We start from the raw sequence: 22822 nt of genomic DNA, 5'->3' as shown, positions 1-22822 counted from the left end.
TTAAAGCCAGCAGAAACAGCGGGCACGCTGGTACCGTCAACGCGCGTCTCCATCTCGGCTGTCAGATGGTCAGGCGTATAACTAGACTGTATCGATGCGCACTAGGCGGTAGCCGACTGAATAGCGGACTTGGCGAGATTTGGAATGAGACTTAACATGGCGGCACTTCCGGTTAGACCGCTAGGCAGTCGACTAACCGGGGTATTGGAACGCAGCCAAGGACATGAGTCACTCGTTATCAGTTGTTGTGTTGCAGGTATCACCGCGGCTGGCCTTCACTGCTTTTTTATTTGTTTGCTTTTGAACTGAGGCAGCCCGACGAAACAAGAAACTCTATACAGCAATCTATTCTATCAGGGGGGGGGGGGGATATGTTTATTAAGAAAAAGAAAGGAAAGGTATATTCTATCAGGCATTAACACAGTACCGGTACTTACGGCACGACGGACAGGTTTCATACGAAACGCCGCAAAACTGTGACAAATATTCTCAGCAGGTGAAGATAGACGAATCGACAATACTTTCGAGTCGCTCGTATAGTAACACAAACTGACGTACAAAATGTGTTGTAGGAAGGGAGTTGCCTCAGGACAGAAGCCGCCGATATTTCGAACAGAGACTGTTCTTCTTCTGGGAACCGTCCTCATCATTGGCATTGTATTTAAAGGGTTAGGTGTGACGTGTTTAAAGGTTCATGCGGATTGTGGGTCAACAGCCCAGAGGGAAGAAAGGTTCCGTACTTGGGTTGCCACCTTTCGTAGTGAAAAATACTGGCGGAGGGAGAGGAGGTGGAATAGAGGGAAAGGAGGAAATGTTCACGAGAAAGGGAAAGTGGGTGAAGTGTGGAGAGTATACAGAGAGAGAGAAAGAAAGAACGACCGTACTCGCTCAAGACAACAATGATAATAATAATAATGAATAACTAAGAAAACGACTGGTGACTACGGAGTTGGGTCTGTGCTCCAGATTTATTCAAGCTGTAGTGGAATGTTGAAAGGAAAACCCCGTAAAAGCCCCTATGAAAGGTGTTGAGCCACAAATACCGGCAAAAGGCTGCCGGTATCACCTTCCGACCGGCAACCGGCAGAGCGAGCAAATAACCGGCCGCGCCGGTATAATACCGGCCTGGTGGCAACCCTAGTCCGTACGGGCTTCTACGGCCGGAGTGAATGGCTGCTTTGTTAGAGCGTGGAGGGGATTATGTGAACGTAGTGATCTAGGCTACAGACCGGTTACAGACGGTTACAGAAAAATGGAAGGTTCACGAACACGTGGACGAAACTGAACAGGCAAGAATTGGCAAGCATAGCGAAAGATAAGGAGGTTAGTGGTTACGTGGGGAAAATTCCAGAACGAGCAAAGGGTTTTCTTTTTTTTTTTAATATTTGTAATACAAAGTTGTGGCATGCAATAAAGAAAGCAGAAAGCAGTGGCCATGCAGAACATTACAGATGATAATGGAGGTAGAAGGGAAAAGCGTATTTTATTTGTGAAGTATTTCTAGGGTGCCTTGTGATTTGTTGATACCGGACGGGTGAAGAGCGTTGAAGTTGTATATGAGATAAGACTCCCTATCACGTCTGTCACGTGTGGATCTAAACCCGGTTTCTAGAATATATAGTTTAATGTTGTCAAAATGGTGACCAGGAACGTTAAAGTGTTCGGCGACTGCTTTGGGGAGTTTGTTGGACGTGTCGGTTCTGTGTCCGGTAAGGCGGTTGTTCATTTGTTGGCCAGTTTCACCAATGTATTGCATAGAGCAGTTCAATGCAGTATATGACATTGGAGCTTGTGCATGTGAATGCGTGGTTAACGGGGTGGGTGTAATTGCTCGCAGTGCTTTTGATGGAGTTAGCGTGTTGAACGTGCTTGCATGTTTTGCAGCGCGGGAGGTTGCAGGGCCGTGTTCCCGTGTACGGGGTGCTCGTTTTGCCAATTTTGGCATTGACCAAGGAGTCTGCTAGGTTTCTTGCGCGTCGCTATGTCACCTGTATGGGATGGGTTAATATATTGCTAAGTCGGTCACTGCTTTGGAGGAGGGGCTCGTCTGTTGTGGCTCTCAGTACTCTGCGAAACATCAACAGGAACCATTCTGCTGTCTACTGATCTCACTCTATGGCTGCGTTCGAATACCTCGCGCCCGCGAAGCCGCCTGACTAGGCAGCTGAGTAGACCCCTTTGCTTGTCACTATTGGAACAGGCCTGCCTAGCCAAGGCCCCTGTGGCGCCATCTCGTTGCTCACGCAAGAAATGCGTACGGCGCAAGCGCAGCAGGACTCTAATGCGCTAAGTTTGTAGGACATCGTGCATAAGCTGTCACCTTCACAACTAAACATGTGTTGCAACTCTCTAGGCAGTTTAAAAAAAAACATACCACTATGTGCAACTTTACATTTAAAGCCAGCAGAAACAACGGGCACGCTGGTACCGTCAACGCGCGTCTCCATCCCGGCTGTCAGATGTTCAGGCGCATAACTAGACTGCATCGATGCGCACTAGGCGGTAGCCGACTGAATAGCGGACTTGGCGAGATTTGGAACGAGACCTAACAATGGCGACACTTCCGGTTAGACCGTTAGGCAGACGACTAACCGGGGTATTGGAACGCAGCCTAAGTTAGAAATGTTAGAAATATTTTCACCAGTGGAATATTATTCCACGAGAACCCTTCATTTTACGTCTGTCGAAGCAAGAAGTAGACGAGTTAGGGTTTTTTTTTCCTCATTTATTTTCTTGTTCACCGAACTTGGGAATCAAAGCATGTACACGCCCACGCGCTTTACTGATAAGGTGACGAACGAACATCCACAGCATGGCATGTGTTATCACATCGAGACGTTCAGGTGTGTGCCATTAGGCACACCCGTCTGCCGTTGTCACGTGACGACTTTGACGTACTGTCCCCTAATTGACAACCATAAATACAAGCAGAAGGAACAGTTGCCGATGAAGAAAGCTTCGACATCAAAAATGTTTTATTGCTTACACGGAGACACAAGCGGAGTCTTAGTTTTCCTTTGTAGTTCCGCATGGTTCGCTGCGAGCGACGACTCGATCTATCCTTCATTGGAGGGACACCTCCCCATTCCCTATGCATTGGATAGGCCACTGATCTCTATGTATAAAGGCTGGATCGCGCATAGGGGAAGGGCTCGTGGGAGAGAGGTGCGGCAACCGGCCGCCATGTTGGAGGGCCAGGATACAGGCCAGGAAACAGGATTTCTTGAAATAAATTATGAAATTATCACTTCTGTTGAAACTAGAAGTTCAACTCACAGTGCGCACACACTTCGGTTATGCCATTCCTTTGATTCTTATCATTTTGATAACGATTACACGCTATGTAACCTGTCCGTATTCTGCATAGTAGCAGCCGTTACAAAGTGCCATCAAAGGTGAAGACAACTTTTTTTTTCTATTTGGCTGCGATTCCTGTTATCGCTTTGTGAGATGACGAGAGGTGTGATCGCCACGAAATGTGGTCAATTTCACTAGTTTATTGCAGTCGTCTCCATCGCATTACGCGGCGCTGATTGCTCACAGTTTACCGTGAGGCGATCGTTGTACTTGCGAGTAAACGGAGGACCCGTCTACAGACTTCAGAGTTCAATTCAAGAAATTGCATTTGCATTGCAAGATAGTTATCGTGCGACAAAAATTCCTCGGAGCAAAATGGATGCGACAGCACTCCTTCCCCTTGCCTACATAATAAACATTTACTTTGGTGCCCCCTCCACCGATGCTCCGGTTCTTCGTTCAGTTCCCCCACATGCAGAAAACAAAGAAACCAGTTGGAAATAAAAAGGAACGAGACAAAGACACGCGTGTTCAGGGGAAGGGGACTGGCTCATATTCTTTTCTCTCTGGGCAATGGACCATTTCTGACATGGAGGTAGGAAACACAAGGAGCGGCCCCTTCGACAGTTTTCTGCCGGGACGAGCGTAGCCGGCTTCGCATTGCATTCTCGGATGCTCCTGTCTACCACGTGACCGCTCACATGACCCTTCAGACAGCACGGCGCCACCCACTGATCTCTATAGTAATAGGCTGGATAGCGGATCGATGGTGCAACCGTACGGTCACCGGCCGCCCATCTTGCGAAGCTCAAAACATTGCCGTCCGCGACTCAGCTGCATATTCTGCATGCGCCTTTGCGTAGAATTTTTGTGGTATCATGCCGGCCTGCTGTGGTTATGGGTGTACTGCACGTACTGGCAAGATACCGGGAACGACATTTCACAAGTAAGTCACTTAGTTTTACTAATAAATGTGATTCATTAGTCCACGAGCGGGGCGACAAAACGTTGCTGTTGAAGCATGTGCGCGGCACTTTGTGACTCGTATCTCAAGATCTAAACGTTAAATTTTAAGCAGTACGTTATCTGGATAGAGTCATTGTGATAGTCCAGACTTCTTGCAGTTCACGGGTATGGTCTCAGCACGTAGCGGGCGAAGTGCGGGCTCCGGCGTTGAAGTGCGCTTGTCAGGTGTGGGATCTACGGCTCAGTTTGTTGGTCATGGTATCGACGATTGCTTGCTTGGATCAGCCTTGTCATCCATGCCGTAACTGATGGCATAAATTGTTCAATGCAGGTTCCCTCACAGTTGACTGCTTCAAACTTGCTGTTGCAACTGGACTTGTGATACTTTGATGTTGGAGCTTTCACCACAAGACCTTGCTACTTAGCCTTTTTGAGTCATTTTGAGTATTTACCGCCATTTACTTCCCCAGTGCACATATTTCTAGTCGATATGTTTTTACCGTCATATAGCCTTTATATCACATAATATTATTCTAGTCCTTTGGAAGTGCTTTAGTGCCGTTCGGCATTTCGTGTCGTAACTAGTCATATCTAAACTTCCTGTGCAAAGCATAATGTTTATACCCAAGCATATTAAGGTGGTTACATAAACAAACGTGCCAAACATTGCTGAATGCCGAGAGTCAATTCTGAGAATACTGCTCCCTGGCATATTCCACACCCCCGAGCAGAAAGGAAATGGGAGAAACACAAGAAGCAACACGCTACACACGCTGACAGACGACAAAGGAAACGTAACACAACAAATACAACACCACACAAAACCAGCAAATCACATAATCGAAGTTCAAAGTACAAAATTGGAACGACATGACCTCACACGAGTACAAAATAGACAGGAAATAACATGTATGTGACGGGATTTCACACAAAAAACGTAAGGAATCCAATTACGAGGGATTTCTTCAGCGATCCGTGGCAAAATTTTAGCGAAGCTGCAAGGGAAGCGCTCACAAACAGCAAAACTTGTCACAGCTTACATGCATTCCAATGGGCTGTAATGGCTCTTTTGAGCACCGCAATATGGCGGCCGGTTGGCGTACCCTTTCCTGCGATACCCTCACCCGTCCGCTATCAAGCCTTTATACCCAGGCAGAAATCAGGACTGGTTCCCGAATGGTCCCTAAGTGGTTCCATTTGCAGTTGAATGGTCCCAGATGGGTCCCCAAGTGGTATTAATGGTCCCACTCTGGCTTTAAGCGGGTTTCATTCTGGTCCCAGATGGGTCCCCAAGTGGCGTTAGTGGTCCCATTCTGGCTTTAAGCGGGTTCCATTCTCGGCCCAGATGGGTCCCAAAGTGGTGCAGTGTTCCCACTCTGGCTTTAAGCGGGTTCCATTCTGGGCGCAGATGGGTGCCAAAGTGGTGTGCGGTTCCCACTCTGGCTTTAAGTGGGTTCCATTCTGGGCCCAGAAGGCTGCCAAAGTGGTGTGTGGTTCCCACTCTGGCTTTAAGCGGGTTGCACTTTGGGCTCAGATGGTTCCAGCAGTTCCAGCTGGAGCCTCACAGGTGCCATTTTGTTCCCAGAATGGTCACTTGAGACTCCAAGTTGGGCAGCTTCCCAGCTTCCCCCTTTGAGATTTCATCTTGTCCACACTTGCCATATATCCTGATTTTGTTTGATCTATTACTCTGATCTATTTTAGCACATGCATGATCTCTTTTTATCCAGGTGCGTGCGTCTGCGATCAAATATATGCTGTATCCCTGTAACTCCAATTCGAGCACATATTCTCATCTGAAGGTGCACATCATAACATATTAAGTACCAGAGAAAGGTAAAAAATACATCTCAACAACAACAAAAATTAAGCTAAATAACTAGAAGAAAGACAACGACAAAAAAGAAAAGGTAACTGCAGAGGCTGATGCAATGTGAAGACGCTACGGCGGCTACAAATTCAAACTTCAAACGGCGAGAGCCGAGAGGGAGAGGAGAGGGCGAGAGAGGCGAGAGTGGCAGGTGGCATGGCGGCATGGCAGTTGGATCTTGAACGCGTCGCAGCAAGTTGGTTTTGTCTTCAGTTGCCGTCGCAAGGATGGTGTATCTCCTGTGCAGTATTTACGTGTGTTTTAGTGGGCTTTGTAAGACAATGCGATGACAATGGTTCCTGTGCAACACATTGTCGATTTCCCGGAAGAGTTTTGACGCCAAGAAGACCTAAACGGCGTAGGGGCAAAACGCACTGTGAAACACCAATCGGACTGCACGTCGCGAATGTTTGCAGGTATGAGTGATGACCGTGATGTTTTGATTACTATTAAACAGATGTTTCATTTTAGAAACTTTGGAGGAACTTGAAGAGAAACAGGATAAGAAGATTCCGAACGTACGGTGAAGAGGAAGTGGGTGTCGCGACCTGCAAAGGAAAACAGGAGTGTCATGTGTCATCTTCTCTAAGAAAATACAAGATGTGAGGTGGCCAACGAACGAAAGCTCCCTGTGGTCCGTGAGTGCATCGCACAGTCAGGCATATGCTTTGTGAAGACACAGTGAGTGATCCGACTTATACCAGGCTCCCACAGCTCCCCATAGAGCCCATAGTTTGAGATAATTCAGGCAACACTGGGCATGCAACCAATGAAAATGAACTATGATGCCTACCATTCGGCCAATCAGGAGCCTCTCAGTTTGGCTCGCTTTCGGCCCGGTACCGGCTACCATCGGCTTTTACTTTTGCTCGCTTTCATGCCCGACGCTCGTTATCCCGTATTCCAGAACAACTAGGCAAATTTTGGACAAAATACACATTTATTTGAAACATCGTACTGACTCAATAGTCTGACACAAATATTCACCGTGCGTAGAGTCCAAATCGTTGCGTTCGTTGACCAAGTTCGAACTTGCAAAACACACACAGTCTACTCCTAGAAGCGAGCGACGCTCACACGAGTGCATGCGATTTCACGGTGACCATCTCCTTTCGTTGGTCGCAGTGTGAAGGTTTCATCGAAGCGGGAAATGCTTGTCGCACGGACACCGAATCCTGTCTTCGTTGTGACTGCATTTGGAAATGCGACGGCGCTCACAAGTGTTCCTCAGGCGTCAGCTCACCACTGCATTCCAGTTCTGAACTCGAGAGACTGTTCGTACGTAGGATACTTGCGTCGGGAAACACCACAAAACGCGCTGAGTCACTTTGACACACTAACAATTCTGCGACTTCTCCACTTCTCTTTGAACAATGCGGTCATAGTGATACGGTGCTGTCAACTGACATCGTCGAGACGCGGGACGCCGCTGCCACTTCTCTCCCTTCTCTTCTCATAACTGCCCGCCAGACAGGCAGCCCGCGAAAGAATGCTCTTTTGAAACTTTGTCAACCAATAGCGGAGCGCGCAATGTCCTTCGGCCAATGGGTATCAACTATGATGCCTGACGGAGTAATACCACGTGTTTATGACGTGCAAACATTTTTTTAGAGCCGCGAAGAGTGGGAGCTATGGGGGCCTGCTTATACTACGTAGTATGAACATGTAGAGATGTATTGATTATTTCTTTCTGCTCAGTGTATGCTTTTAGCAGAATAAACGGTATTTACTTGAGCAATATGTGCATTTCTACGCATCATTTTCAGTCATGCATTCAGTGGCCCCAGCTGCAAAGTGGCCGGATCCCGGACCACTTAGCAGAGGGGACCACTGGTTCCAGTTCAAGTGGGACCATCGTGAAGCTGGTTCCACTTTCAACTGGTCCCAGTCACTAAGTGGGACACACTCAAAGTGGGACCTGTCCAATAAACCACTTTGAAGTGGTCCCACTCCAGAGTGGTCCCATTCTGAAGTGGTTTAACGAACTGGTCCCCCATGGGACCACTTGGCAAGTGGGACCAGAGTGGGACCATTACTAGGCTGGGACCAGAGTGGGGGCCAGAGTGGGACCAGTTCGTTAAACCATTTTGAAATGGTCCCATTCCAGATTTCTGCCTGGGTAGATAGAGATCAGCGGCGCCACAAGAGCAGACGACGCAAGCTATAGCTGTGTCACAGTTTAGATGGCACTACTACGTTGAACGCGGGCTTGCACTTTATTTCTGTGCGTTTGGATGTTTACTCTAGACCAGTCACAGCGTGCAGAACTCAAAAGGAGTACGCGGGACCGGAAACATCACGCGTGCCAATGGTGACTTTCAACGTATATATGTACGTTTCTTGATTAAGTGGTAAAGAATGCTGTACTCAGAACACCATTAATGAGATTTGTACAGCAACAGAGGATATGAAATGAATCTGCGGCACAGTATCAGGTCCCAAACAAACAATTCAAAATGACTCGAACACACACAGGCGACTGAAACAATTGACCGTGTACTGACGAACAAAACGTGTTCCCGTGAGAGAGCTCCTTCCGTTCAACGAGAGCCGCAGACGGGACAGGAACGCATTACCATACGTCATTTCTACGATGGTGCTCACATTTTTGCAATAAATTACTTTAGAAAAGCAAAATCACACAGAGAGCAGCGCGAGAAACAAAGCTTTGCAAAACCGAAACTTTAGAGGGGATCACGTGGGGGACAGGACGCAATGGCGATTTTGACTCGAGCGACCGCTAGAGGGTGGCTACGCGAGTCTGGAGGGAAGAGCCGCGCCTTGTGTTTCCTTCCTCCATGATTTCCGACAACGCGTATGTGCATGCCCAGCCCTTGAGTCCGCCATTTTTGAGCGGAAAACATCGCCATGAACCCACCTGCGGGCGACTGTCATGTTCATTGTGGGGAGATAATCGGCTTCAAGGTTACGCGGACGTTTGAGGTCTGGTAATGAGCACAATGCGCTTTCACTCTTCCCGCATTCTTTTTCCAATCTTCTCTTGCTACTTTCCCACGCCACGTACGTGCCAGTACATCCTAGGCCCAATGCTCCTACTGAACTGCGTCGCCGCAGTAAGCCGTTCTGCTGAGGACCTGAAGCTTGGAAGATCAATTTCCATGCTTTTTTTTTTTTTTCAAAAACGCAGATTGGTTTGGGCAGCTCCCGTGTGCGTTTGACGGCAGCGGCGGCGATGCGTCTTAGGGTGAAGCTGCCTTGCGTGACAATGCCGGATGAGTGCGTGGGTGGTCAAGTTCAAAGTTTTTTTTTGCTGCTAAAACAAAAGTGTTTTGATGAAACTTTGTAAAATAAACGCTCAAAGGCCGTCTATCGAATGCAATCCGCCTAATTTCTTTATCAGGACAGTGTGCAATTGACGGCTGAATATGTGACAAAAAGCAATATTTCTGAAATCCTTGATTTTTTTTTCTGCCTACTCTTCCAAGTCTGCGCCCCTCAAAATATTTTTCACACGTTCTATGCCTCCTACACAACAGCGCTAAACAGTTTAAATATCTATGAAAGAATGAGAGAGTTCCGTAAAAAATTCCAAAATTTCCCGAAATTTTACAGTTTTCTCGGGGCATGCACTCTCAATAAAAAGTGCCGATCAACGGCACGAAAGTATTATGCCTTGCCTTCACTCTGAAGAGATTTGGTAGGAATTTGCGAAAAGCTATTTTGTTAGATTTTTTTTTCCGCCACGTAGGTTACATGTCAAATCGCAATCTTCAAGAGGCGACCACGGCGAGCTGAGCTCCTTTAAATGGACCGTTTCCATATTCGTGTCGCCCCTGGCAACGGAATGTCGAACGTCGTGTCTTTCCCCCCAATAATGATGACGCGCTTTTCGGACTGGCACATTGCGTGGGAAAGTAGCAAGAGAAGATTGGAAGAATGCGGAAAGAGTGAAAGCGCATTGTACTCGTTACCAGACCTCAAACGTTCGCGTAACCTTGAAACCGATTATCTCCCCACAATGAACATGACAGTCTCCCGCAGGTGGTCCATACTTCGTAGCGATGTTTTCCACTCAAAGATGGAGGACTCAAGGGCTGGGCATGCGCATACGCGTTGTCGGAAATGGTCCATCGAGTAGGAATGCATGAAAGAACGCTGAGTAAGAAACCAAAATACCGGAAATGGTATTTGAAATACAGTATTTTAAATACGTACCGTACAATTCTGCAGTGACATGCCACTTCGTTGTATGTGCCCGGAAATAGATAACTCTAGAATACGGCAAGTAAGCGCTTTGAGGCCACAATGGAATTCAGGTGCCACTGCGCACACAGAACACAATCTATTTTTGGTCGTTAGGGGTCGAATGCTGTTCTTTCCTTTTCTTTTTTTTAATAGAGCGACGTTACGCAAATTGGCCGGAGAGCGAGCTTGTGGCGCTTTCGCAAGAGGTAAGATGTTGCAGGGAGTGGGATAATCGAAAACAAGTAAGGGTCGATTCACACGATGCAACTTTTTGCTGCAACTCGGTTTCCGCTATAGTTGCACGCAACTGAAGTTGCACCAAAACGGTCCCTTTCATACGGCGAGCAACTCGGAATGCCGTAGTTGTCACCGAGCTCGCCAGATGGCGCGAAAAACATCATTGTCATCATTTTCGTCCAATCGCACTGCGACTTCTGCTCGTTACGAGTTCAATCCGTTGCGAGTTTGATAGTTTTGCATAATTTCCACTGGTTAGTGATAATTTCATCGTCTCGCGTACTGCCGCTGCAATAACTGACACATGGAAGTCTTCCTGATTGGTCGCGCTTGCAAGGCGGAGCCGTGTGATTGACAGGTTGCAGCTAGAGTTGCAGGAGAAATCGCTCGTGAAGCGATCGGCTCTGCAACTCCTGCAACTCGAGTTGCGCAACCAGAGCTTCGCGTTCACACGGTGCAACTTGGTGGCGCAACCTGGTTGCGCGCAACTAAAGTTGCATCGTGTGAATCGACCCTAAAAGAAGCACACATAGTTTGGAGGAACACAAATTCAACAACGGTATATGGGTCGAAAACTTGTATTTTTCAAGTTAACTTCGTACACTGAATGGACGGCCTAAATATGTTTCGTTATAGGCGCCTTGCAAAATCCGAGTGGTACACTGTGCGACTTTGCACCGGTCTGTCAACCATGCGCCACGGCCACCATTGTTAATGAGAGTTTGCTATGCGGTGGTAGTAGGGACAGTAGGGAATCGAAATTGGCATGGTGATGTCAGATTTGCGTAGTACCGGGGTGGTTTTCCCGATAACAGGGTGGCAGAATGACCTTTCTGTGATTCCCACGCTGTCAGAACCGGTTGTGCGAAGCTTTTACGAGGCAAGATCGGGTACAGAGCGCAGCTTTCATCGAGGATACAACTTTCACGTTGAATCTTACGTTGAGCTGACCTCGCTGAAGACCAGCACCTGCCAAAGAAGGTAAGAAGCTTGTTATGCCTTTCCAAGCAGAGCGCATGACTGAATCCTTGCACCGCTCAATAAGGTTATCATGAAAGAAAGGTCTGTACAGAAACGATTCCGGCGGACAGTTAGTGTGTAGTAAACCATTTCCCGTGGCTGCCGTGCTAGTTGCGCTTAGTAGAATCAAAATTAACCTGTTTGATTCTTTCGGTGCAGTGGGCTCGTCTTCGTCAAGCCATCATGCTTCAGAAAGCAAAAAGAAGAATGCGTCACTCTATTGCATCATGATTGCTTTCGACAAGACGAAGGGAATTGCTGACGGTGTGTGTGACTGCCCTGCAGGGAAGGTTGCTTGCAACCACCTCGTAGGTGTGCTGACACTTGTGCTTCTGCAGTCGAAAAAATTCTCCGAGGCACCTGATGAACTTTCTTGCACGGATCTGCCACAGCTGTGGAGGGTGCCCCGCGGGAACAAAATCAGCGGCACTTCCATTCAGTCAGTGGACTAGAGAAAAGTCAGAGAGGGCGGGGCAGTTACACCTAAACTTGCGAGACAAAGGGAGCGCCGTGCCTGTCCTCGAGATAGCAGCGAGCAAGTGGCCTCAAAGCGGAGATTTGTACATGATATGTTTGCACTGGAACCAGGAAATCAATTTGCAAAGCCTCTTCTTTTAGCCTATGACCATAACTGCAAAGAGTCGAGATTTGGAACAATATCAGATCGGTCACCTTCAAGTTACCAACAGTCAGTTTTGCCGCACGGCTTTGATGTCAGAGTGTCGGGCATTTCATCTGACCAAGTCTCCACCTGCACTGTCCCAGTACTGAACTTCTTCGAGGCCAACAAGGTGTGGGTTCCTCCCCTAGAGCTGAATGGAAACGCCATTGCGCAGGTAAGAGGTTTATCACACCTGATTTATACTGGTACTGTTATAGAAAACAGTTTTGTGGGAATTATATGTTTTCGATCCTTGTCACAGCAGTTTGGCCATTGGGATATCCACTGCACGACGAGGAGAAATATGACAACGCGTGCATTGGTGTGACAGAGTGTTTGATTTATTGTCCTCTTTGTTTTATACTTTCCAGAAATTATTAAAAACAAATGAGGCAGCTGCAGCTCTTGAGAGAGACACCTGACAGCAATCAAAAAGCCCCACTTGGTTTCAAGAAAGGATGTACCGGTTGACATCCCCGCAGTTCGGCATTGTTCTTACACGGAGGCAGTGGTCCCAAAAGGGGCTACTGAATTTGACAAAGCCGAAAGATCTTTCCAAGTGCTTGCTGTGAAGTAATAGCTTCTTTTTCGTTTCTTTTTGTAATTTTGTCTAGCATAGGGATCAGGCACGCACTTCTTTTTACTGTTGAATATAATGCCATCAAACATAGAGCTGAAAATCAAGTGCACCAGGTATAAAATGTGTTGTTTTCTACATTTTTTACAGGTATGGTATCTCTACCCAACCGCCTGCTGCTAAACGCTACAAGGGGGTGTTGCACAGCATGGGCCATGATACTGTTGTAAGCAGCTGTGGTCTACTCGTTAACCCCTCCTTTCCGTGGCTCGGGGCGTCGCCAGATCGAGTTGTGTATGACCCAGTCGGGAAGTCCTATGGCGTTGTAGAGATAAAGTGCCCTTATTCACTACGCGAACATGAAGCATGTAACCTTTCTGAGGCAGACTTTTGTTCTATTCTGGACGAGAATGGGCCACGGCTCAAACGAGGGCATCAATATTACTGCCAGCTAATTGGGCAGATGGGCGTATCAGGTATAAGCTGGGGAGACTTTGTCGTGTATGGGAAGAACTATATACTTACCCAAGCAGCACAATGCACTGGAAGTCGAGTGCAATAGGGGTGGTCGGTATGTATCTTATCAGCGCTCTTTAGCTTCACAAGTCTGTTCAAGGCCTTCCACCTACCCGTCCACCCCTATTGCACTCGACCTTCAGTACATTGTGCTGCTTGGGTATCGAGAGAGTGAGGGTCAAACCAGGTGAATGGGACAGCATTAAACATGTGTTGGACATTTTTTTACTTTGACACTCTGCTACCGTATTTGGAAAGCCTGGAGCGGGAGAATGAAGAAAGCTGAATAAATGTTTTGGTTGCTGTCAGGATTTTATTTTAGCTTCACAAGTCTGTTCAAGGCCTTCCACCTACCCGTCCACCCCTATTGCACTCGACCTTCAGTACATTGTGCTGCTTGGGTATCGAGAGAGTGAGGGTCAAACCAGGTGAATGGGACAGCATTAAACATGTGTTGGACATTTTTTTACTTTGACACTCTGCTACCGTATTTGGAAAGCCTGGAGCGGGAGAATGAAGAAAGCTGAATAAATGTTTTGGTTGCTGTCAGGATTTTATTTCTGGAAGACACATTCAAGTTGCTGCCAACACAGCCTTAGTCAGAACAATCCTTCAAAAGTGGTGACTGGAAGTTTGTCAGAATTGCACACACTGTCCATATTTGATTGGCGAGGGGTGCAAGAGATATCGGAATTGAGCGGCCAAATATATGGTACCCCTTGATTCGCTGGATCCTTCTCTCGACATGTGTCCTGAGCGCAGCAATACTTTGTGTTTGGTGTACTTCCTCTGGGGTGAACTGCTCATTCGTGAGAAAGGGTGGGATGTTCAATGTCACACCGATTTTCTCCTGAAGGTCGCTGATTTTGAACCCTTTGTCTGCCATTATTGAATCGCCGGCATCAAACGACAGCTTCAGAAACCCACTTTTGATCACACATTCTTTGTCGGAGGTATTACTGCCTGTGAACAGCTCAGACACAAATGTGACTAGTCCATTTGGGGCAACACCAACCAGTCCTTTGAATGTGTGCGTTGGCTTGTAGTGAGAGTACAACCCCGATTGCGTTACGAACGAAGTTGGCACGTCGCATTTGATTTCAGTGGCGTCTAGGATTGCACGTGTTGATGGGTACATCTCTTTAAAGTCTGGTGGCATCAGCTCGTCGATTGCTTGACGTGACACCCACAGCGGTAACTGCCCCAGCTCTAGTCAATCCACGTAGAAAAAATCCTCGACACAGTACTGGCAGAGACGCCGAAGAGGTGCTCGAGGTGCTTGTGAAAAAAAACCGTGACGAAGCTTTACAAGCACAAGGAAGAGCCTGTTCTCCACACTGACCTTAGGAGGTCGGCCATCCGGATCACTGCTTCTGGTGCCGTTGCTTGCACTTTCGGCCCTCACCACGTATTTTCCGTTTTCTCCCAGATCAAGGAATTTCAAGAGAGCAAAAAAATTGTTATAGCTCGGAAGGCCTGTGTAAAACTGAACATCCTCATCATTCCCTTTGAACTTTTCTATCCAAAACGGGGTCAACTGCTCAAGTTCCTGTACGTTTCCCTGTGCAGTAGCAAGCTCTTTGCGACGCAGGTTCAACTCGTTGACTTGATTCTTCAACTGTTGTCTGAGGCATTCGAGCTCCATGTTTGCTACAGCCTCTGATGCCTTGCTTCTGGCCAGCTTTTCCTTCAGTTCAGTTATAGTCTTCTCACAGTTACAAGGGTTCTGTGGTTCTGGTGCAACAACTTCTTCTGTCGGAGCCTCTTGGTTGCTGTTAACACAAGAGGAAATCTCATTTCCTTCTTCACTTCTTACTTCGCATTCAACGTAACACTGGTCTTCAAATGCCGCATCGTGTTCCGTTGCTGGTTCCCCGATAGCTCTGAGCTCGCTGCCTGTGTCACACTGCTTCGTTTTTGGTGGTCGAGGTGCAGGTGGTGCCCTTTTGTGTGGTGGCTTCCTAGCAGACTACGGCTTTCCAAATAGAAAAACAGAAGGCACAGCAGTTCGCTACATTTGACAGAAAGTCCGTCTCGAGGAAGTGGTGACAGCAAACCTTAGTCGCATCTGATACCACAAAAAAATGGACCTTCGTCGAGTTTGATGGCAACAATCCACTTCTTGCTCAGTTCCGGATCTGTGGGAAAACGATGGTAGGACACCTGCACGAATGTGAGAGACATTATAGCAACGCTTTTTTTTTTTGCTCAAGAATGTGACATCCCTTTGAGTTGTCGCGGTGGCATTTAACTTTAATCGTTCCGGTATCTGCGCTCGAAACCTCCACTAAGTAAGAATGGAGAGCAAAACATGCACGACTACACACGCAACACCGGGTCACACCTGCGTTGCTAACATAGAGCGACTGCATGAGACAACGCTGTCACAACTAGTGTAAATGGTTAGCACAAAGCTTATCGCGACTATGCTTTACCCGCAGCCCCCCACCCGAACACTTTTCAGGTATGTGAGTAAAGTAAGTCAGGCGGACAGCTCTTACCTTTCGTCCACATTTGTCGAACCGTCCATGCTGCGTGCACAGTGGCACACAACAGTTTACAGGCGTTGTGAAGGCTCACGCGATATGCACCAGGAGAAACGCAACAGAGTTAACGTGTAACAGGGCTCCAAGCCAATTTTTCAAGCACGTTCAACGGGCACAACCGAGACGCTTCGGGCCTCATCAACAATGGCGGCGGACCCAGTTTCTGTTTACCGTCCACAGATGGCGCTCGCCCTGAAGTCGATTTGCAAAGCGCCTATTCGCTGCGAGATCGACCTATAGGGGGCGAAACTGTCACCCTTCTAGTGTGGATAACACGTGGGCCGATGTTCGGAATTGATAATTCTTTTCCGTAATTCTAGTATATATTCACCGGAAGATCACTGGTTCGATACTGTCCGATTCTCCAATGCTCCACCTACTGCAGTAAACGCTGAATAAACGTGTAAAAGCAGACGACACGTCCACACAATGGTAGTTCATCGGTTCTCCGCAGTTCGCCGACACTGCTCGATCTCGGAGCGAATACGTTCATGCCACTACAATAGGAGCAGTGATAAGTCACCACTTGATAAAATGACAAAACGTCTACCTTGAGGCTCTCTGGCTAATGGCGTTATCTTCGGCGAGTGCGAACATGTCTGACTTATAGACTAGGTGTGGTCCTGACATTTGTTCCCAGAATGCAACAGTAAGTGGCATATTACCTGTGTATCGCATGGTTTATTACTCCCGAGATCCCTAACAACCTCACAGGTAATGTGTAGACATCGTACAGTGTCAGCAAGAATTGTGTCGTGGAAAACACAAGGGCCGTGGCCTCTCCCGACAGTAGCGAGGGTGGCACAGCGGATAATGATATCGAAGCTTCGAGCCAAACGAAAGCGTTTGTGCTAATGAAGTTATTGCTCGACTGTGCGAATATTTGGATATAATTGCATATACAACTCGAATTTCGAATCAAATATGGAATTGTATGTTCGGTTTTCGAGTCGAAACGATGTCTCTTCCAAACCAAGCAACAACAAATACACTGTTGATGATGAACGGGGAAATTCGCCACCGAATTCCAAACCATATTAGAATAGATGTGAATCTGCGCACGTGAGCAATATAATGCCCCAAGAGAAAGTCAGTGTCAGCGCTGCTTCATACAAAGATTCGCATGTATGTGTCCTATGCCGCATATCCGTATGTATGCTGTATATGTGTTCGGTCCGGCTCTATTCGCTCCGTATTCGCTACTCGTGCATAGCATTAGGTTCTTTTCCGCTTCCGTTTTAAAATTAACACCAATTCGTACAGCCGTAACATATGGAGATTGGAGTAAGTACTGCAGGGTATACGGGCTACACCGCAAGGGAAAATCAGGGTTGACAAGGGGCGCAACGTTCGTTGTCCTCGAACGCATATATAGCGTTTTTTTTCTTCTCTCCTTCCTTTCGTTACTGGCGCTGCATCCAAACAATTTGTATGTATGTTTAGTTTCCACTTCATTAGGAATCGAGGATAAGGTGCAAAAGGAAAGGATTCCTGCCGAGGCACCTGACGCTATACGTATATACAGCAGTCCCAAGCGATTTACAACATTACAACAACAGAGAACAACGAAGACAACATGAATATTCCACAAACGATTTCTGAGTCAATAAATATGTATCAATTAATATTTTCATCGGTTTTTATATGCCTACAATGCTAAAAAAATGAGACAAGTACTCGTGGAATTAAAAAAAATTGGTAAGAAATGCCCACTAGCCTGCATGCATAGTTGCCATGCGACAGTGTGGAAAGCAAACAAATTTGGATTTCGAAGTAAATTGATTGTTGGAGGCCTTTAACAGATTTTTAACGGAGTAGAAGCTGTTGTGCAAAAACCTTCTAAGCTTTAGTGTATATGACTGGAGTAAAGGTAGTATTTTTAATCATTGAAAAATCATCGAAAAGTTTCTAAATATAATACTCTGGTATTTGTGTACTTGTAATGCAACATACTGCTCGTTTTTGCAGTGCATAGAGCTTAGTATAATCACAACCGCACAAATCCAAGGTGTTTCGTGTGCCATATAATTGCATATTTCGGTATAGTTCACCCTGATCTTCGTATAGCATGACGGTTGCATGTTATGCCATATTTCGACACAATTTAGTTGCACATTTGTTGATATTTCTTAGCTTTTTTCAACACTTCTTTCTAATGAAGATATCCCCCAATTTGAAGCTTTTTTGTAAAGTATGCCGTTCCGTTTCTTTCTTCTTTTGTCTTCCTTTTTTCTGCTGATCACGTTGTTTCAAAAGGGAGGTGATGAGATCAAAACCCATGTTCCTGCTACGCTGCTCATAGGCTGCTTCATGCTACTCAGTCGAAGGGTTCGGCTTGTACAGTGCTGGACAAAAGTGTACGAAACACGCTCCTGTGTATTCCTTCCTCAGGGTGACACGCTAGCAGCGAATGGGACTGTACGGACTTACAGACATGTGTCGAGGTAACCCAGTCACCTGTTTGCAGGTCCGAACGGTTCCATTCGCTGATAGCGTGTCACTCTGAGGAAGGAATACACAGGAGCGTGTTCCGTAAACTTTTGTCCAGCACTGCACCACTGGTTCCCAGCACTTCTCCAAGCCACAATCACACTGAACTGAACATACACACACACACACAAAAAAAGAAGGAGAAATGAAAAGTAAGATGTCGCAAGCACCCGTGTGTCCCAACACCTTTTTGAAGACATTGGCGTGAAAAACTACTTAGCGGGCAGTCGTGTTAATTTCTAATTTATTTCTACTTGCCTAAAAAGTTGGACACTGGAAACCGCCTTGGTGCACGACCTACTACTATACTAGAGATGTGGACATCCGCAAAGCTCCCAGCACCGGGGTAGTAGTTCTGGCAATCGCCGCAGCGCTATGGGATTTGGCGCTAGTTGGCACTATTCGTTTCCACGTGATTTACCGAAACCGCGGCAATGTACGATGGACTGTGTTAGCAACGACGACGAGGTACGGAAGAGGGTAGCGCGTGCTTAGCAACAGCGGAATAGCCCTCTGTAGCAGACGATCGACGGTGGCAATGATGATAGTAGAGCACATGTTATTTCCTCTCCCCAATAATGCTATGTGGGTTCGATACAAATAAGCATAGATTGAGAAGTTACCCGTCAAAAAGAACTTGTTACAAGTTAAGTTACCGCGGGCTAATTTTAACTAAGTTAATAACGAAGTTCTTCAGCATGAAATCTAACTCGCAGTTACTGTGTTACTTAACAAAAAGAACGAGTTACTTCCAAGTTACTTCGGACACAAAATAGCATTACGCAGGTGCAGCGCGCGAGCAGTTGAGTTAGACCTTGAGTTGCCTGCAGAGGAGTGCAACTCGCTTAGATCGTTTTCCTTTATGCCCAACAACAGACCTCTCCCTGTTTGTAAATAAATGACGTCATAGTGTTCGACAGCGCCAAAATTTGGTAGAACTGAACTACGCTCGAAGTTAGAGGTGAACAAGGTCGCGCCCGAAAGCCATAGTTTTGAGGAGATTACGACATTATCCCTTTAATGAACGAGACCCTCGGTCCTACTTTTCTTTCAATAGGAGACAGCGAACAAGTGCCCGTTCGTGGAACCCAGCCGTCCTTCCGCTTTGTTTCGGTTTCAGTGTGTCTACCAATATGTCATGATGACGTTTCTCTGGTAGAGGTCTATTCGAACGCTTTGCATCGTACCCCCTGTGGGCGCACAATGGTTCAGCTTTATTTCAGTGGCAGCAGTTCTTACTTCCTCAATAAAATAATGTCACTCATTGAATATCACGTTTTATGGCAAAGTATGCATTGAAGGAACCGGAGAGAAAGCAAGAAAATGTGTGGACGTGAGTGAAAAGCGAGTTAAAAGCAACTTGGAACTTAACTTAAGTTACTTTACAAAAGTTACCAAAAAAAGGAACGAGTTAGTTACAGTAACGAGTTACTTGTAACGAGTTACCTCGAACTCTGCAAATAAGGTACTCAAAGCATTGCAGGTTTGTGAACGGCCGTTTGCGAAGGCAATGAACAACTCAACGAAGAGCTAGCTGCACATAGCGCAGATGAGCTAGGTAGCTAGCAAATTTGCCGCAATAACATTAGCGCACATTTTCGCGGTCATAGCTTCCTTAAAGGAACTGTAAAATGAAATTTGACCCCCCCCCCCCCCGTTTCTGTGTGCGACTTGGTAGTGTTTGCCTGTGTGATGCCTCACACAGAGCCTAAGCACTCAAAGCTGGTTAATTATTACACAACATAAATTAGAAAAATTAAATCGGACGGTAGGTTGCGCCCCGTAACAGCTAAAAAAGTCATGATGTGAGTACTCCTGTCACGTGATACCTAAGTAATACACAATGAACTTACGACCGGCTACTAATCTCCAATAAACACTACTTTTAGAATCACAAGAACTACCGAGACAATTCTTCAAAATATCGAAGAAACAGTATACCAAAATACTGTCAGCGCGGTCAGCGCCCTCTGTCTTCTCTCCTCGCAACCATATTGCACGGCGACGGCGTTTATTGCGGCCTTGCGAGGTTTGTGTACGCAAAAAAGTTCATTTCGTGCCGAAATTGAACAAAGCTTCACCTGAGACGATGGCAGGTATCTACTGTAATGTTCGGGGATACACCAAGTGTGCTCTTTCGACAAGGGACGTTGTGTACCACAAGATTCCAATGGAAAATGCACGGAAACGAAAGTTGTTGCAAGCGCTTGGTCAAGACATTCGTGAGCCACGCCGTATTTGCTCAACCCATTTCTCTGACGGCTCGTACGAAATGGTAGCAGCGGACGGTCGAAAACTTATCACACGGACGGCAGCCCTGACACCATGCAGCGTTTCAACATGTGACGTCTGAGGATGCGAACACCAGTGCAGATGAGGTATGTATTTACCGCTACACAGGAATAATACATATGTGTGGTTCACTTGAAATTCAAATCGATTTTTGTGATGCCTATGCTGCGTAATGTACCAAACGCAATATCCCCCTTCCCCTGGGAAGCCCTGAGCTCTCGCAGGAGACTATACGTGTCAAATAAATTATACGCTATAGATACTGACCGCATTCTTCATTCATATCAGCGACACAGGCTTCCATCGTGACTGACAAGAATGTGAAACTCAGAAGTAAAAGCGTGTCAACGCATGATTTACCGTCAACACCTCTCAACCTTTATCCAGTGATGAATTCAACACCTATTGTCCATACACACTCATGCTCACAGGTGGGTCAAGCTCTTGTTTTGTTTAACATTTTAACTTCTGCATGCCTTGCAGGAGCCTGATATGACAATATCTTCACCACTGGTGGAACCAGCTGTTGAGTCATTCTGGAAATCTGAAGACAACAGTTTTGAATGGCCTGCTGATACAAGATTGCAGATACCAAGAGCTCTTCTACTTTGGAGTGTTGTGCCCTCTGCTTCACCAGACCAGAAGAAGTACATCAAATGTGCATCATATTCAGAACTTCCGGTGCATCTCACAAAGAGGCCACAGATGTTCGCGTCACACTTCTCACCACAAAAGCAGAGTGCCCAAGTAAACACAATGTATCTTGGAAACGTCGGCCAGAAGTGAACAAGATGGCTGCAGGGAACATCCTGCTGTCCTGCACATTCCTTTTCAATGGGACCAGTGTAGCCAAGGTGTGAATTCATAGCGCCTGATGTTTTCACAGATTCAAATGACACCTTGTAGTATTTGCTGTTGACCAGTTCTGTGGTTACTCGAGCTAAATAATATTAGTCACCTCAACAGACCTCACCTACAACACCTACCAGAAAGGTCGCAGGCTCCATTTCGCGACACAGGTAGGATTATCAACTCACGGTCATGAGAGACTGAAACATCCAAATAATCTTACTGAAACACAAGCTTTCGAATAGAGTCTGTCCTTCATTAAGTATGATACTGACACACATGGTACCGATATTTATACTGATGTACATTAGAGAAAGGGAACAAAGAAGGTAGTGAGGAGGAAATCCAAATTCTTGTTAGGAAGTATTGAGGGCACGAAAAAATAATACAAAACAAGGCACACATGCATTGCGTAGTTGAATTTTCAGTTACAATAATTCTATCTGCAACAATGACATAAAAGGTACATGTAGTAAAAAGTAAAAAGAACAAGCTTGTACAATTGCAATATGCAAATGCCATGCTGGGGAATGCTTAGTGGCCATGTAGTCTGCAGTCAAGTGCCGTGCATGTGCTGAGCTAAACCAGTGGATGCAGCGTACTTGTAACCACCTTCACAGGTGTAGTTCCAATTCTGAGGGAAATACAGAGCTTCTACTTAGCATGTGGAGAAGTATGAGCTTACGTATACAAATGAGCTGTCATTCAGAAAAACGATGTATACAAGCTTCGAGATAATGTGTCTAGGTTTGACCTGGCACGCTTTCAACAGCCATGACAGCCATGAGGGGCCATGTTTTGATATAAAGAGCATAGGGAAGACACTTAGCCATGACAATATCTTATCTTCGCAGTGGATGTAGATCACCTCCTGAGTGAACACCAACAACTTGCAAAGATGTGAGCTACAGTGAAATAGTAGCGGTCTGCAAAAGGCCTGAGCCCGCACCAATGGCTGCAGTTGGACTGGTATGAGGGAAAGCATGGGAAATTTATAATAAGAAATTGAGAAAGTGTTGCAAAGATGGATGTGCACAGACACAGAAAAGGTCTAAAATTTTTGTCAACAATAGGGATGCCTCTGAAGAGAAGCCACTGTTGATGCCATTGGCATGACCCCACGTAAGGCCTTCTTATACTGATAAAGTCATGAACACGAGATGTTATATTTATGTATTTATTTATTTATATTTTTCTGGTGCCCACGAAAGGCTAGAGAGTCTCCCTAATGGTGCACCATACAGACAGTCAATACAAAGAAATGAATTAAAACACCATAATTACATAAGATAAAA

General features: G+C 46.3%; 1 protein-coding gene and 1 long non-coding RNA gene across 3 annotated transcripts in view; both read left to right on the top strand.

The window, feature by feature from the left end:
- The first annotated feature begins 11302 nt into the window (after window positions 1-11302).
- LOC135383152 (uncharacterized) lies at window positions 11303-13352 on the top strand. Its single transcript, XR_010419697.1, has 3 exons — window positions 11303-11557; window positions 11756-12432; window positions 12985-13352. It is a non-coding gene; the product is annotated as an uncharacterized LOC135383152 (long non-coding RNA).
- Window positions 13353-16408: 3056 nt separating this feature from the next.
- Window positions 16409-22822, top strand: part of LOC135385226 (caspase-like) — a 74999-nt gene continuing 68585 nt past the window's right edge. The window contains exon 1 of one of the 2 annotated variants that reach the window (XM_064614422.1): window positions 16409-16545. In XM_064614422.1, the coding sequence (XP_064470492.1) occupies window positions 16538-16545 (8 nt within the window). In that variant the 5' untranslated portion in view covers window positions 16409-16537. Of the gene's footprint in view, window positions 16611-22822 lie in introns of both variants that reach the window. The other variant, XM_064614423.1, reaches the window with a different exon arrangement.

The sequence above is a fragment of the Ornithodoros turicata genome, chromosome 2 (genome assembly GCF_037126465.1).
Source record: "Ornithodoros turicata isolate Travis chromosome 2, ASM3712646v1, whole genome shotgun sequence".
Lineage (NCBI taxonomy): Eukaryota > Metazoa > Arthropoda > Arachnida > Ixodida > Argasidae > Ornithodoros > Ornithodoros turicata.
The sequence above is the reverse complement of the archived record's forward strand: the minus strand, read 5'-3'. Positions and strand labels throughout refer to the sequence as shown.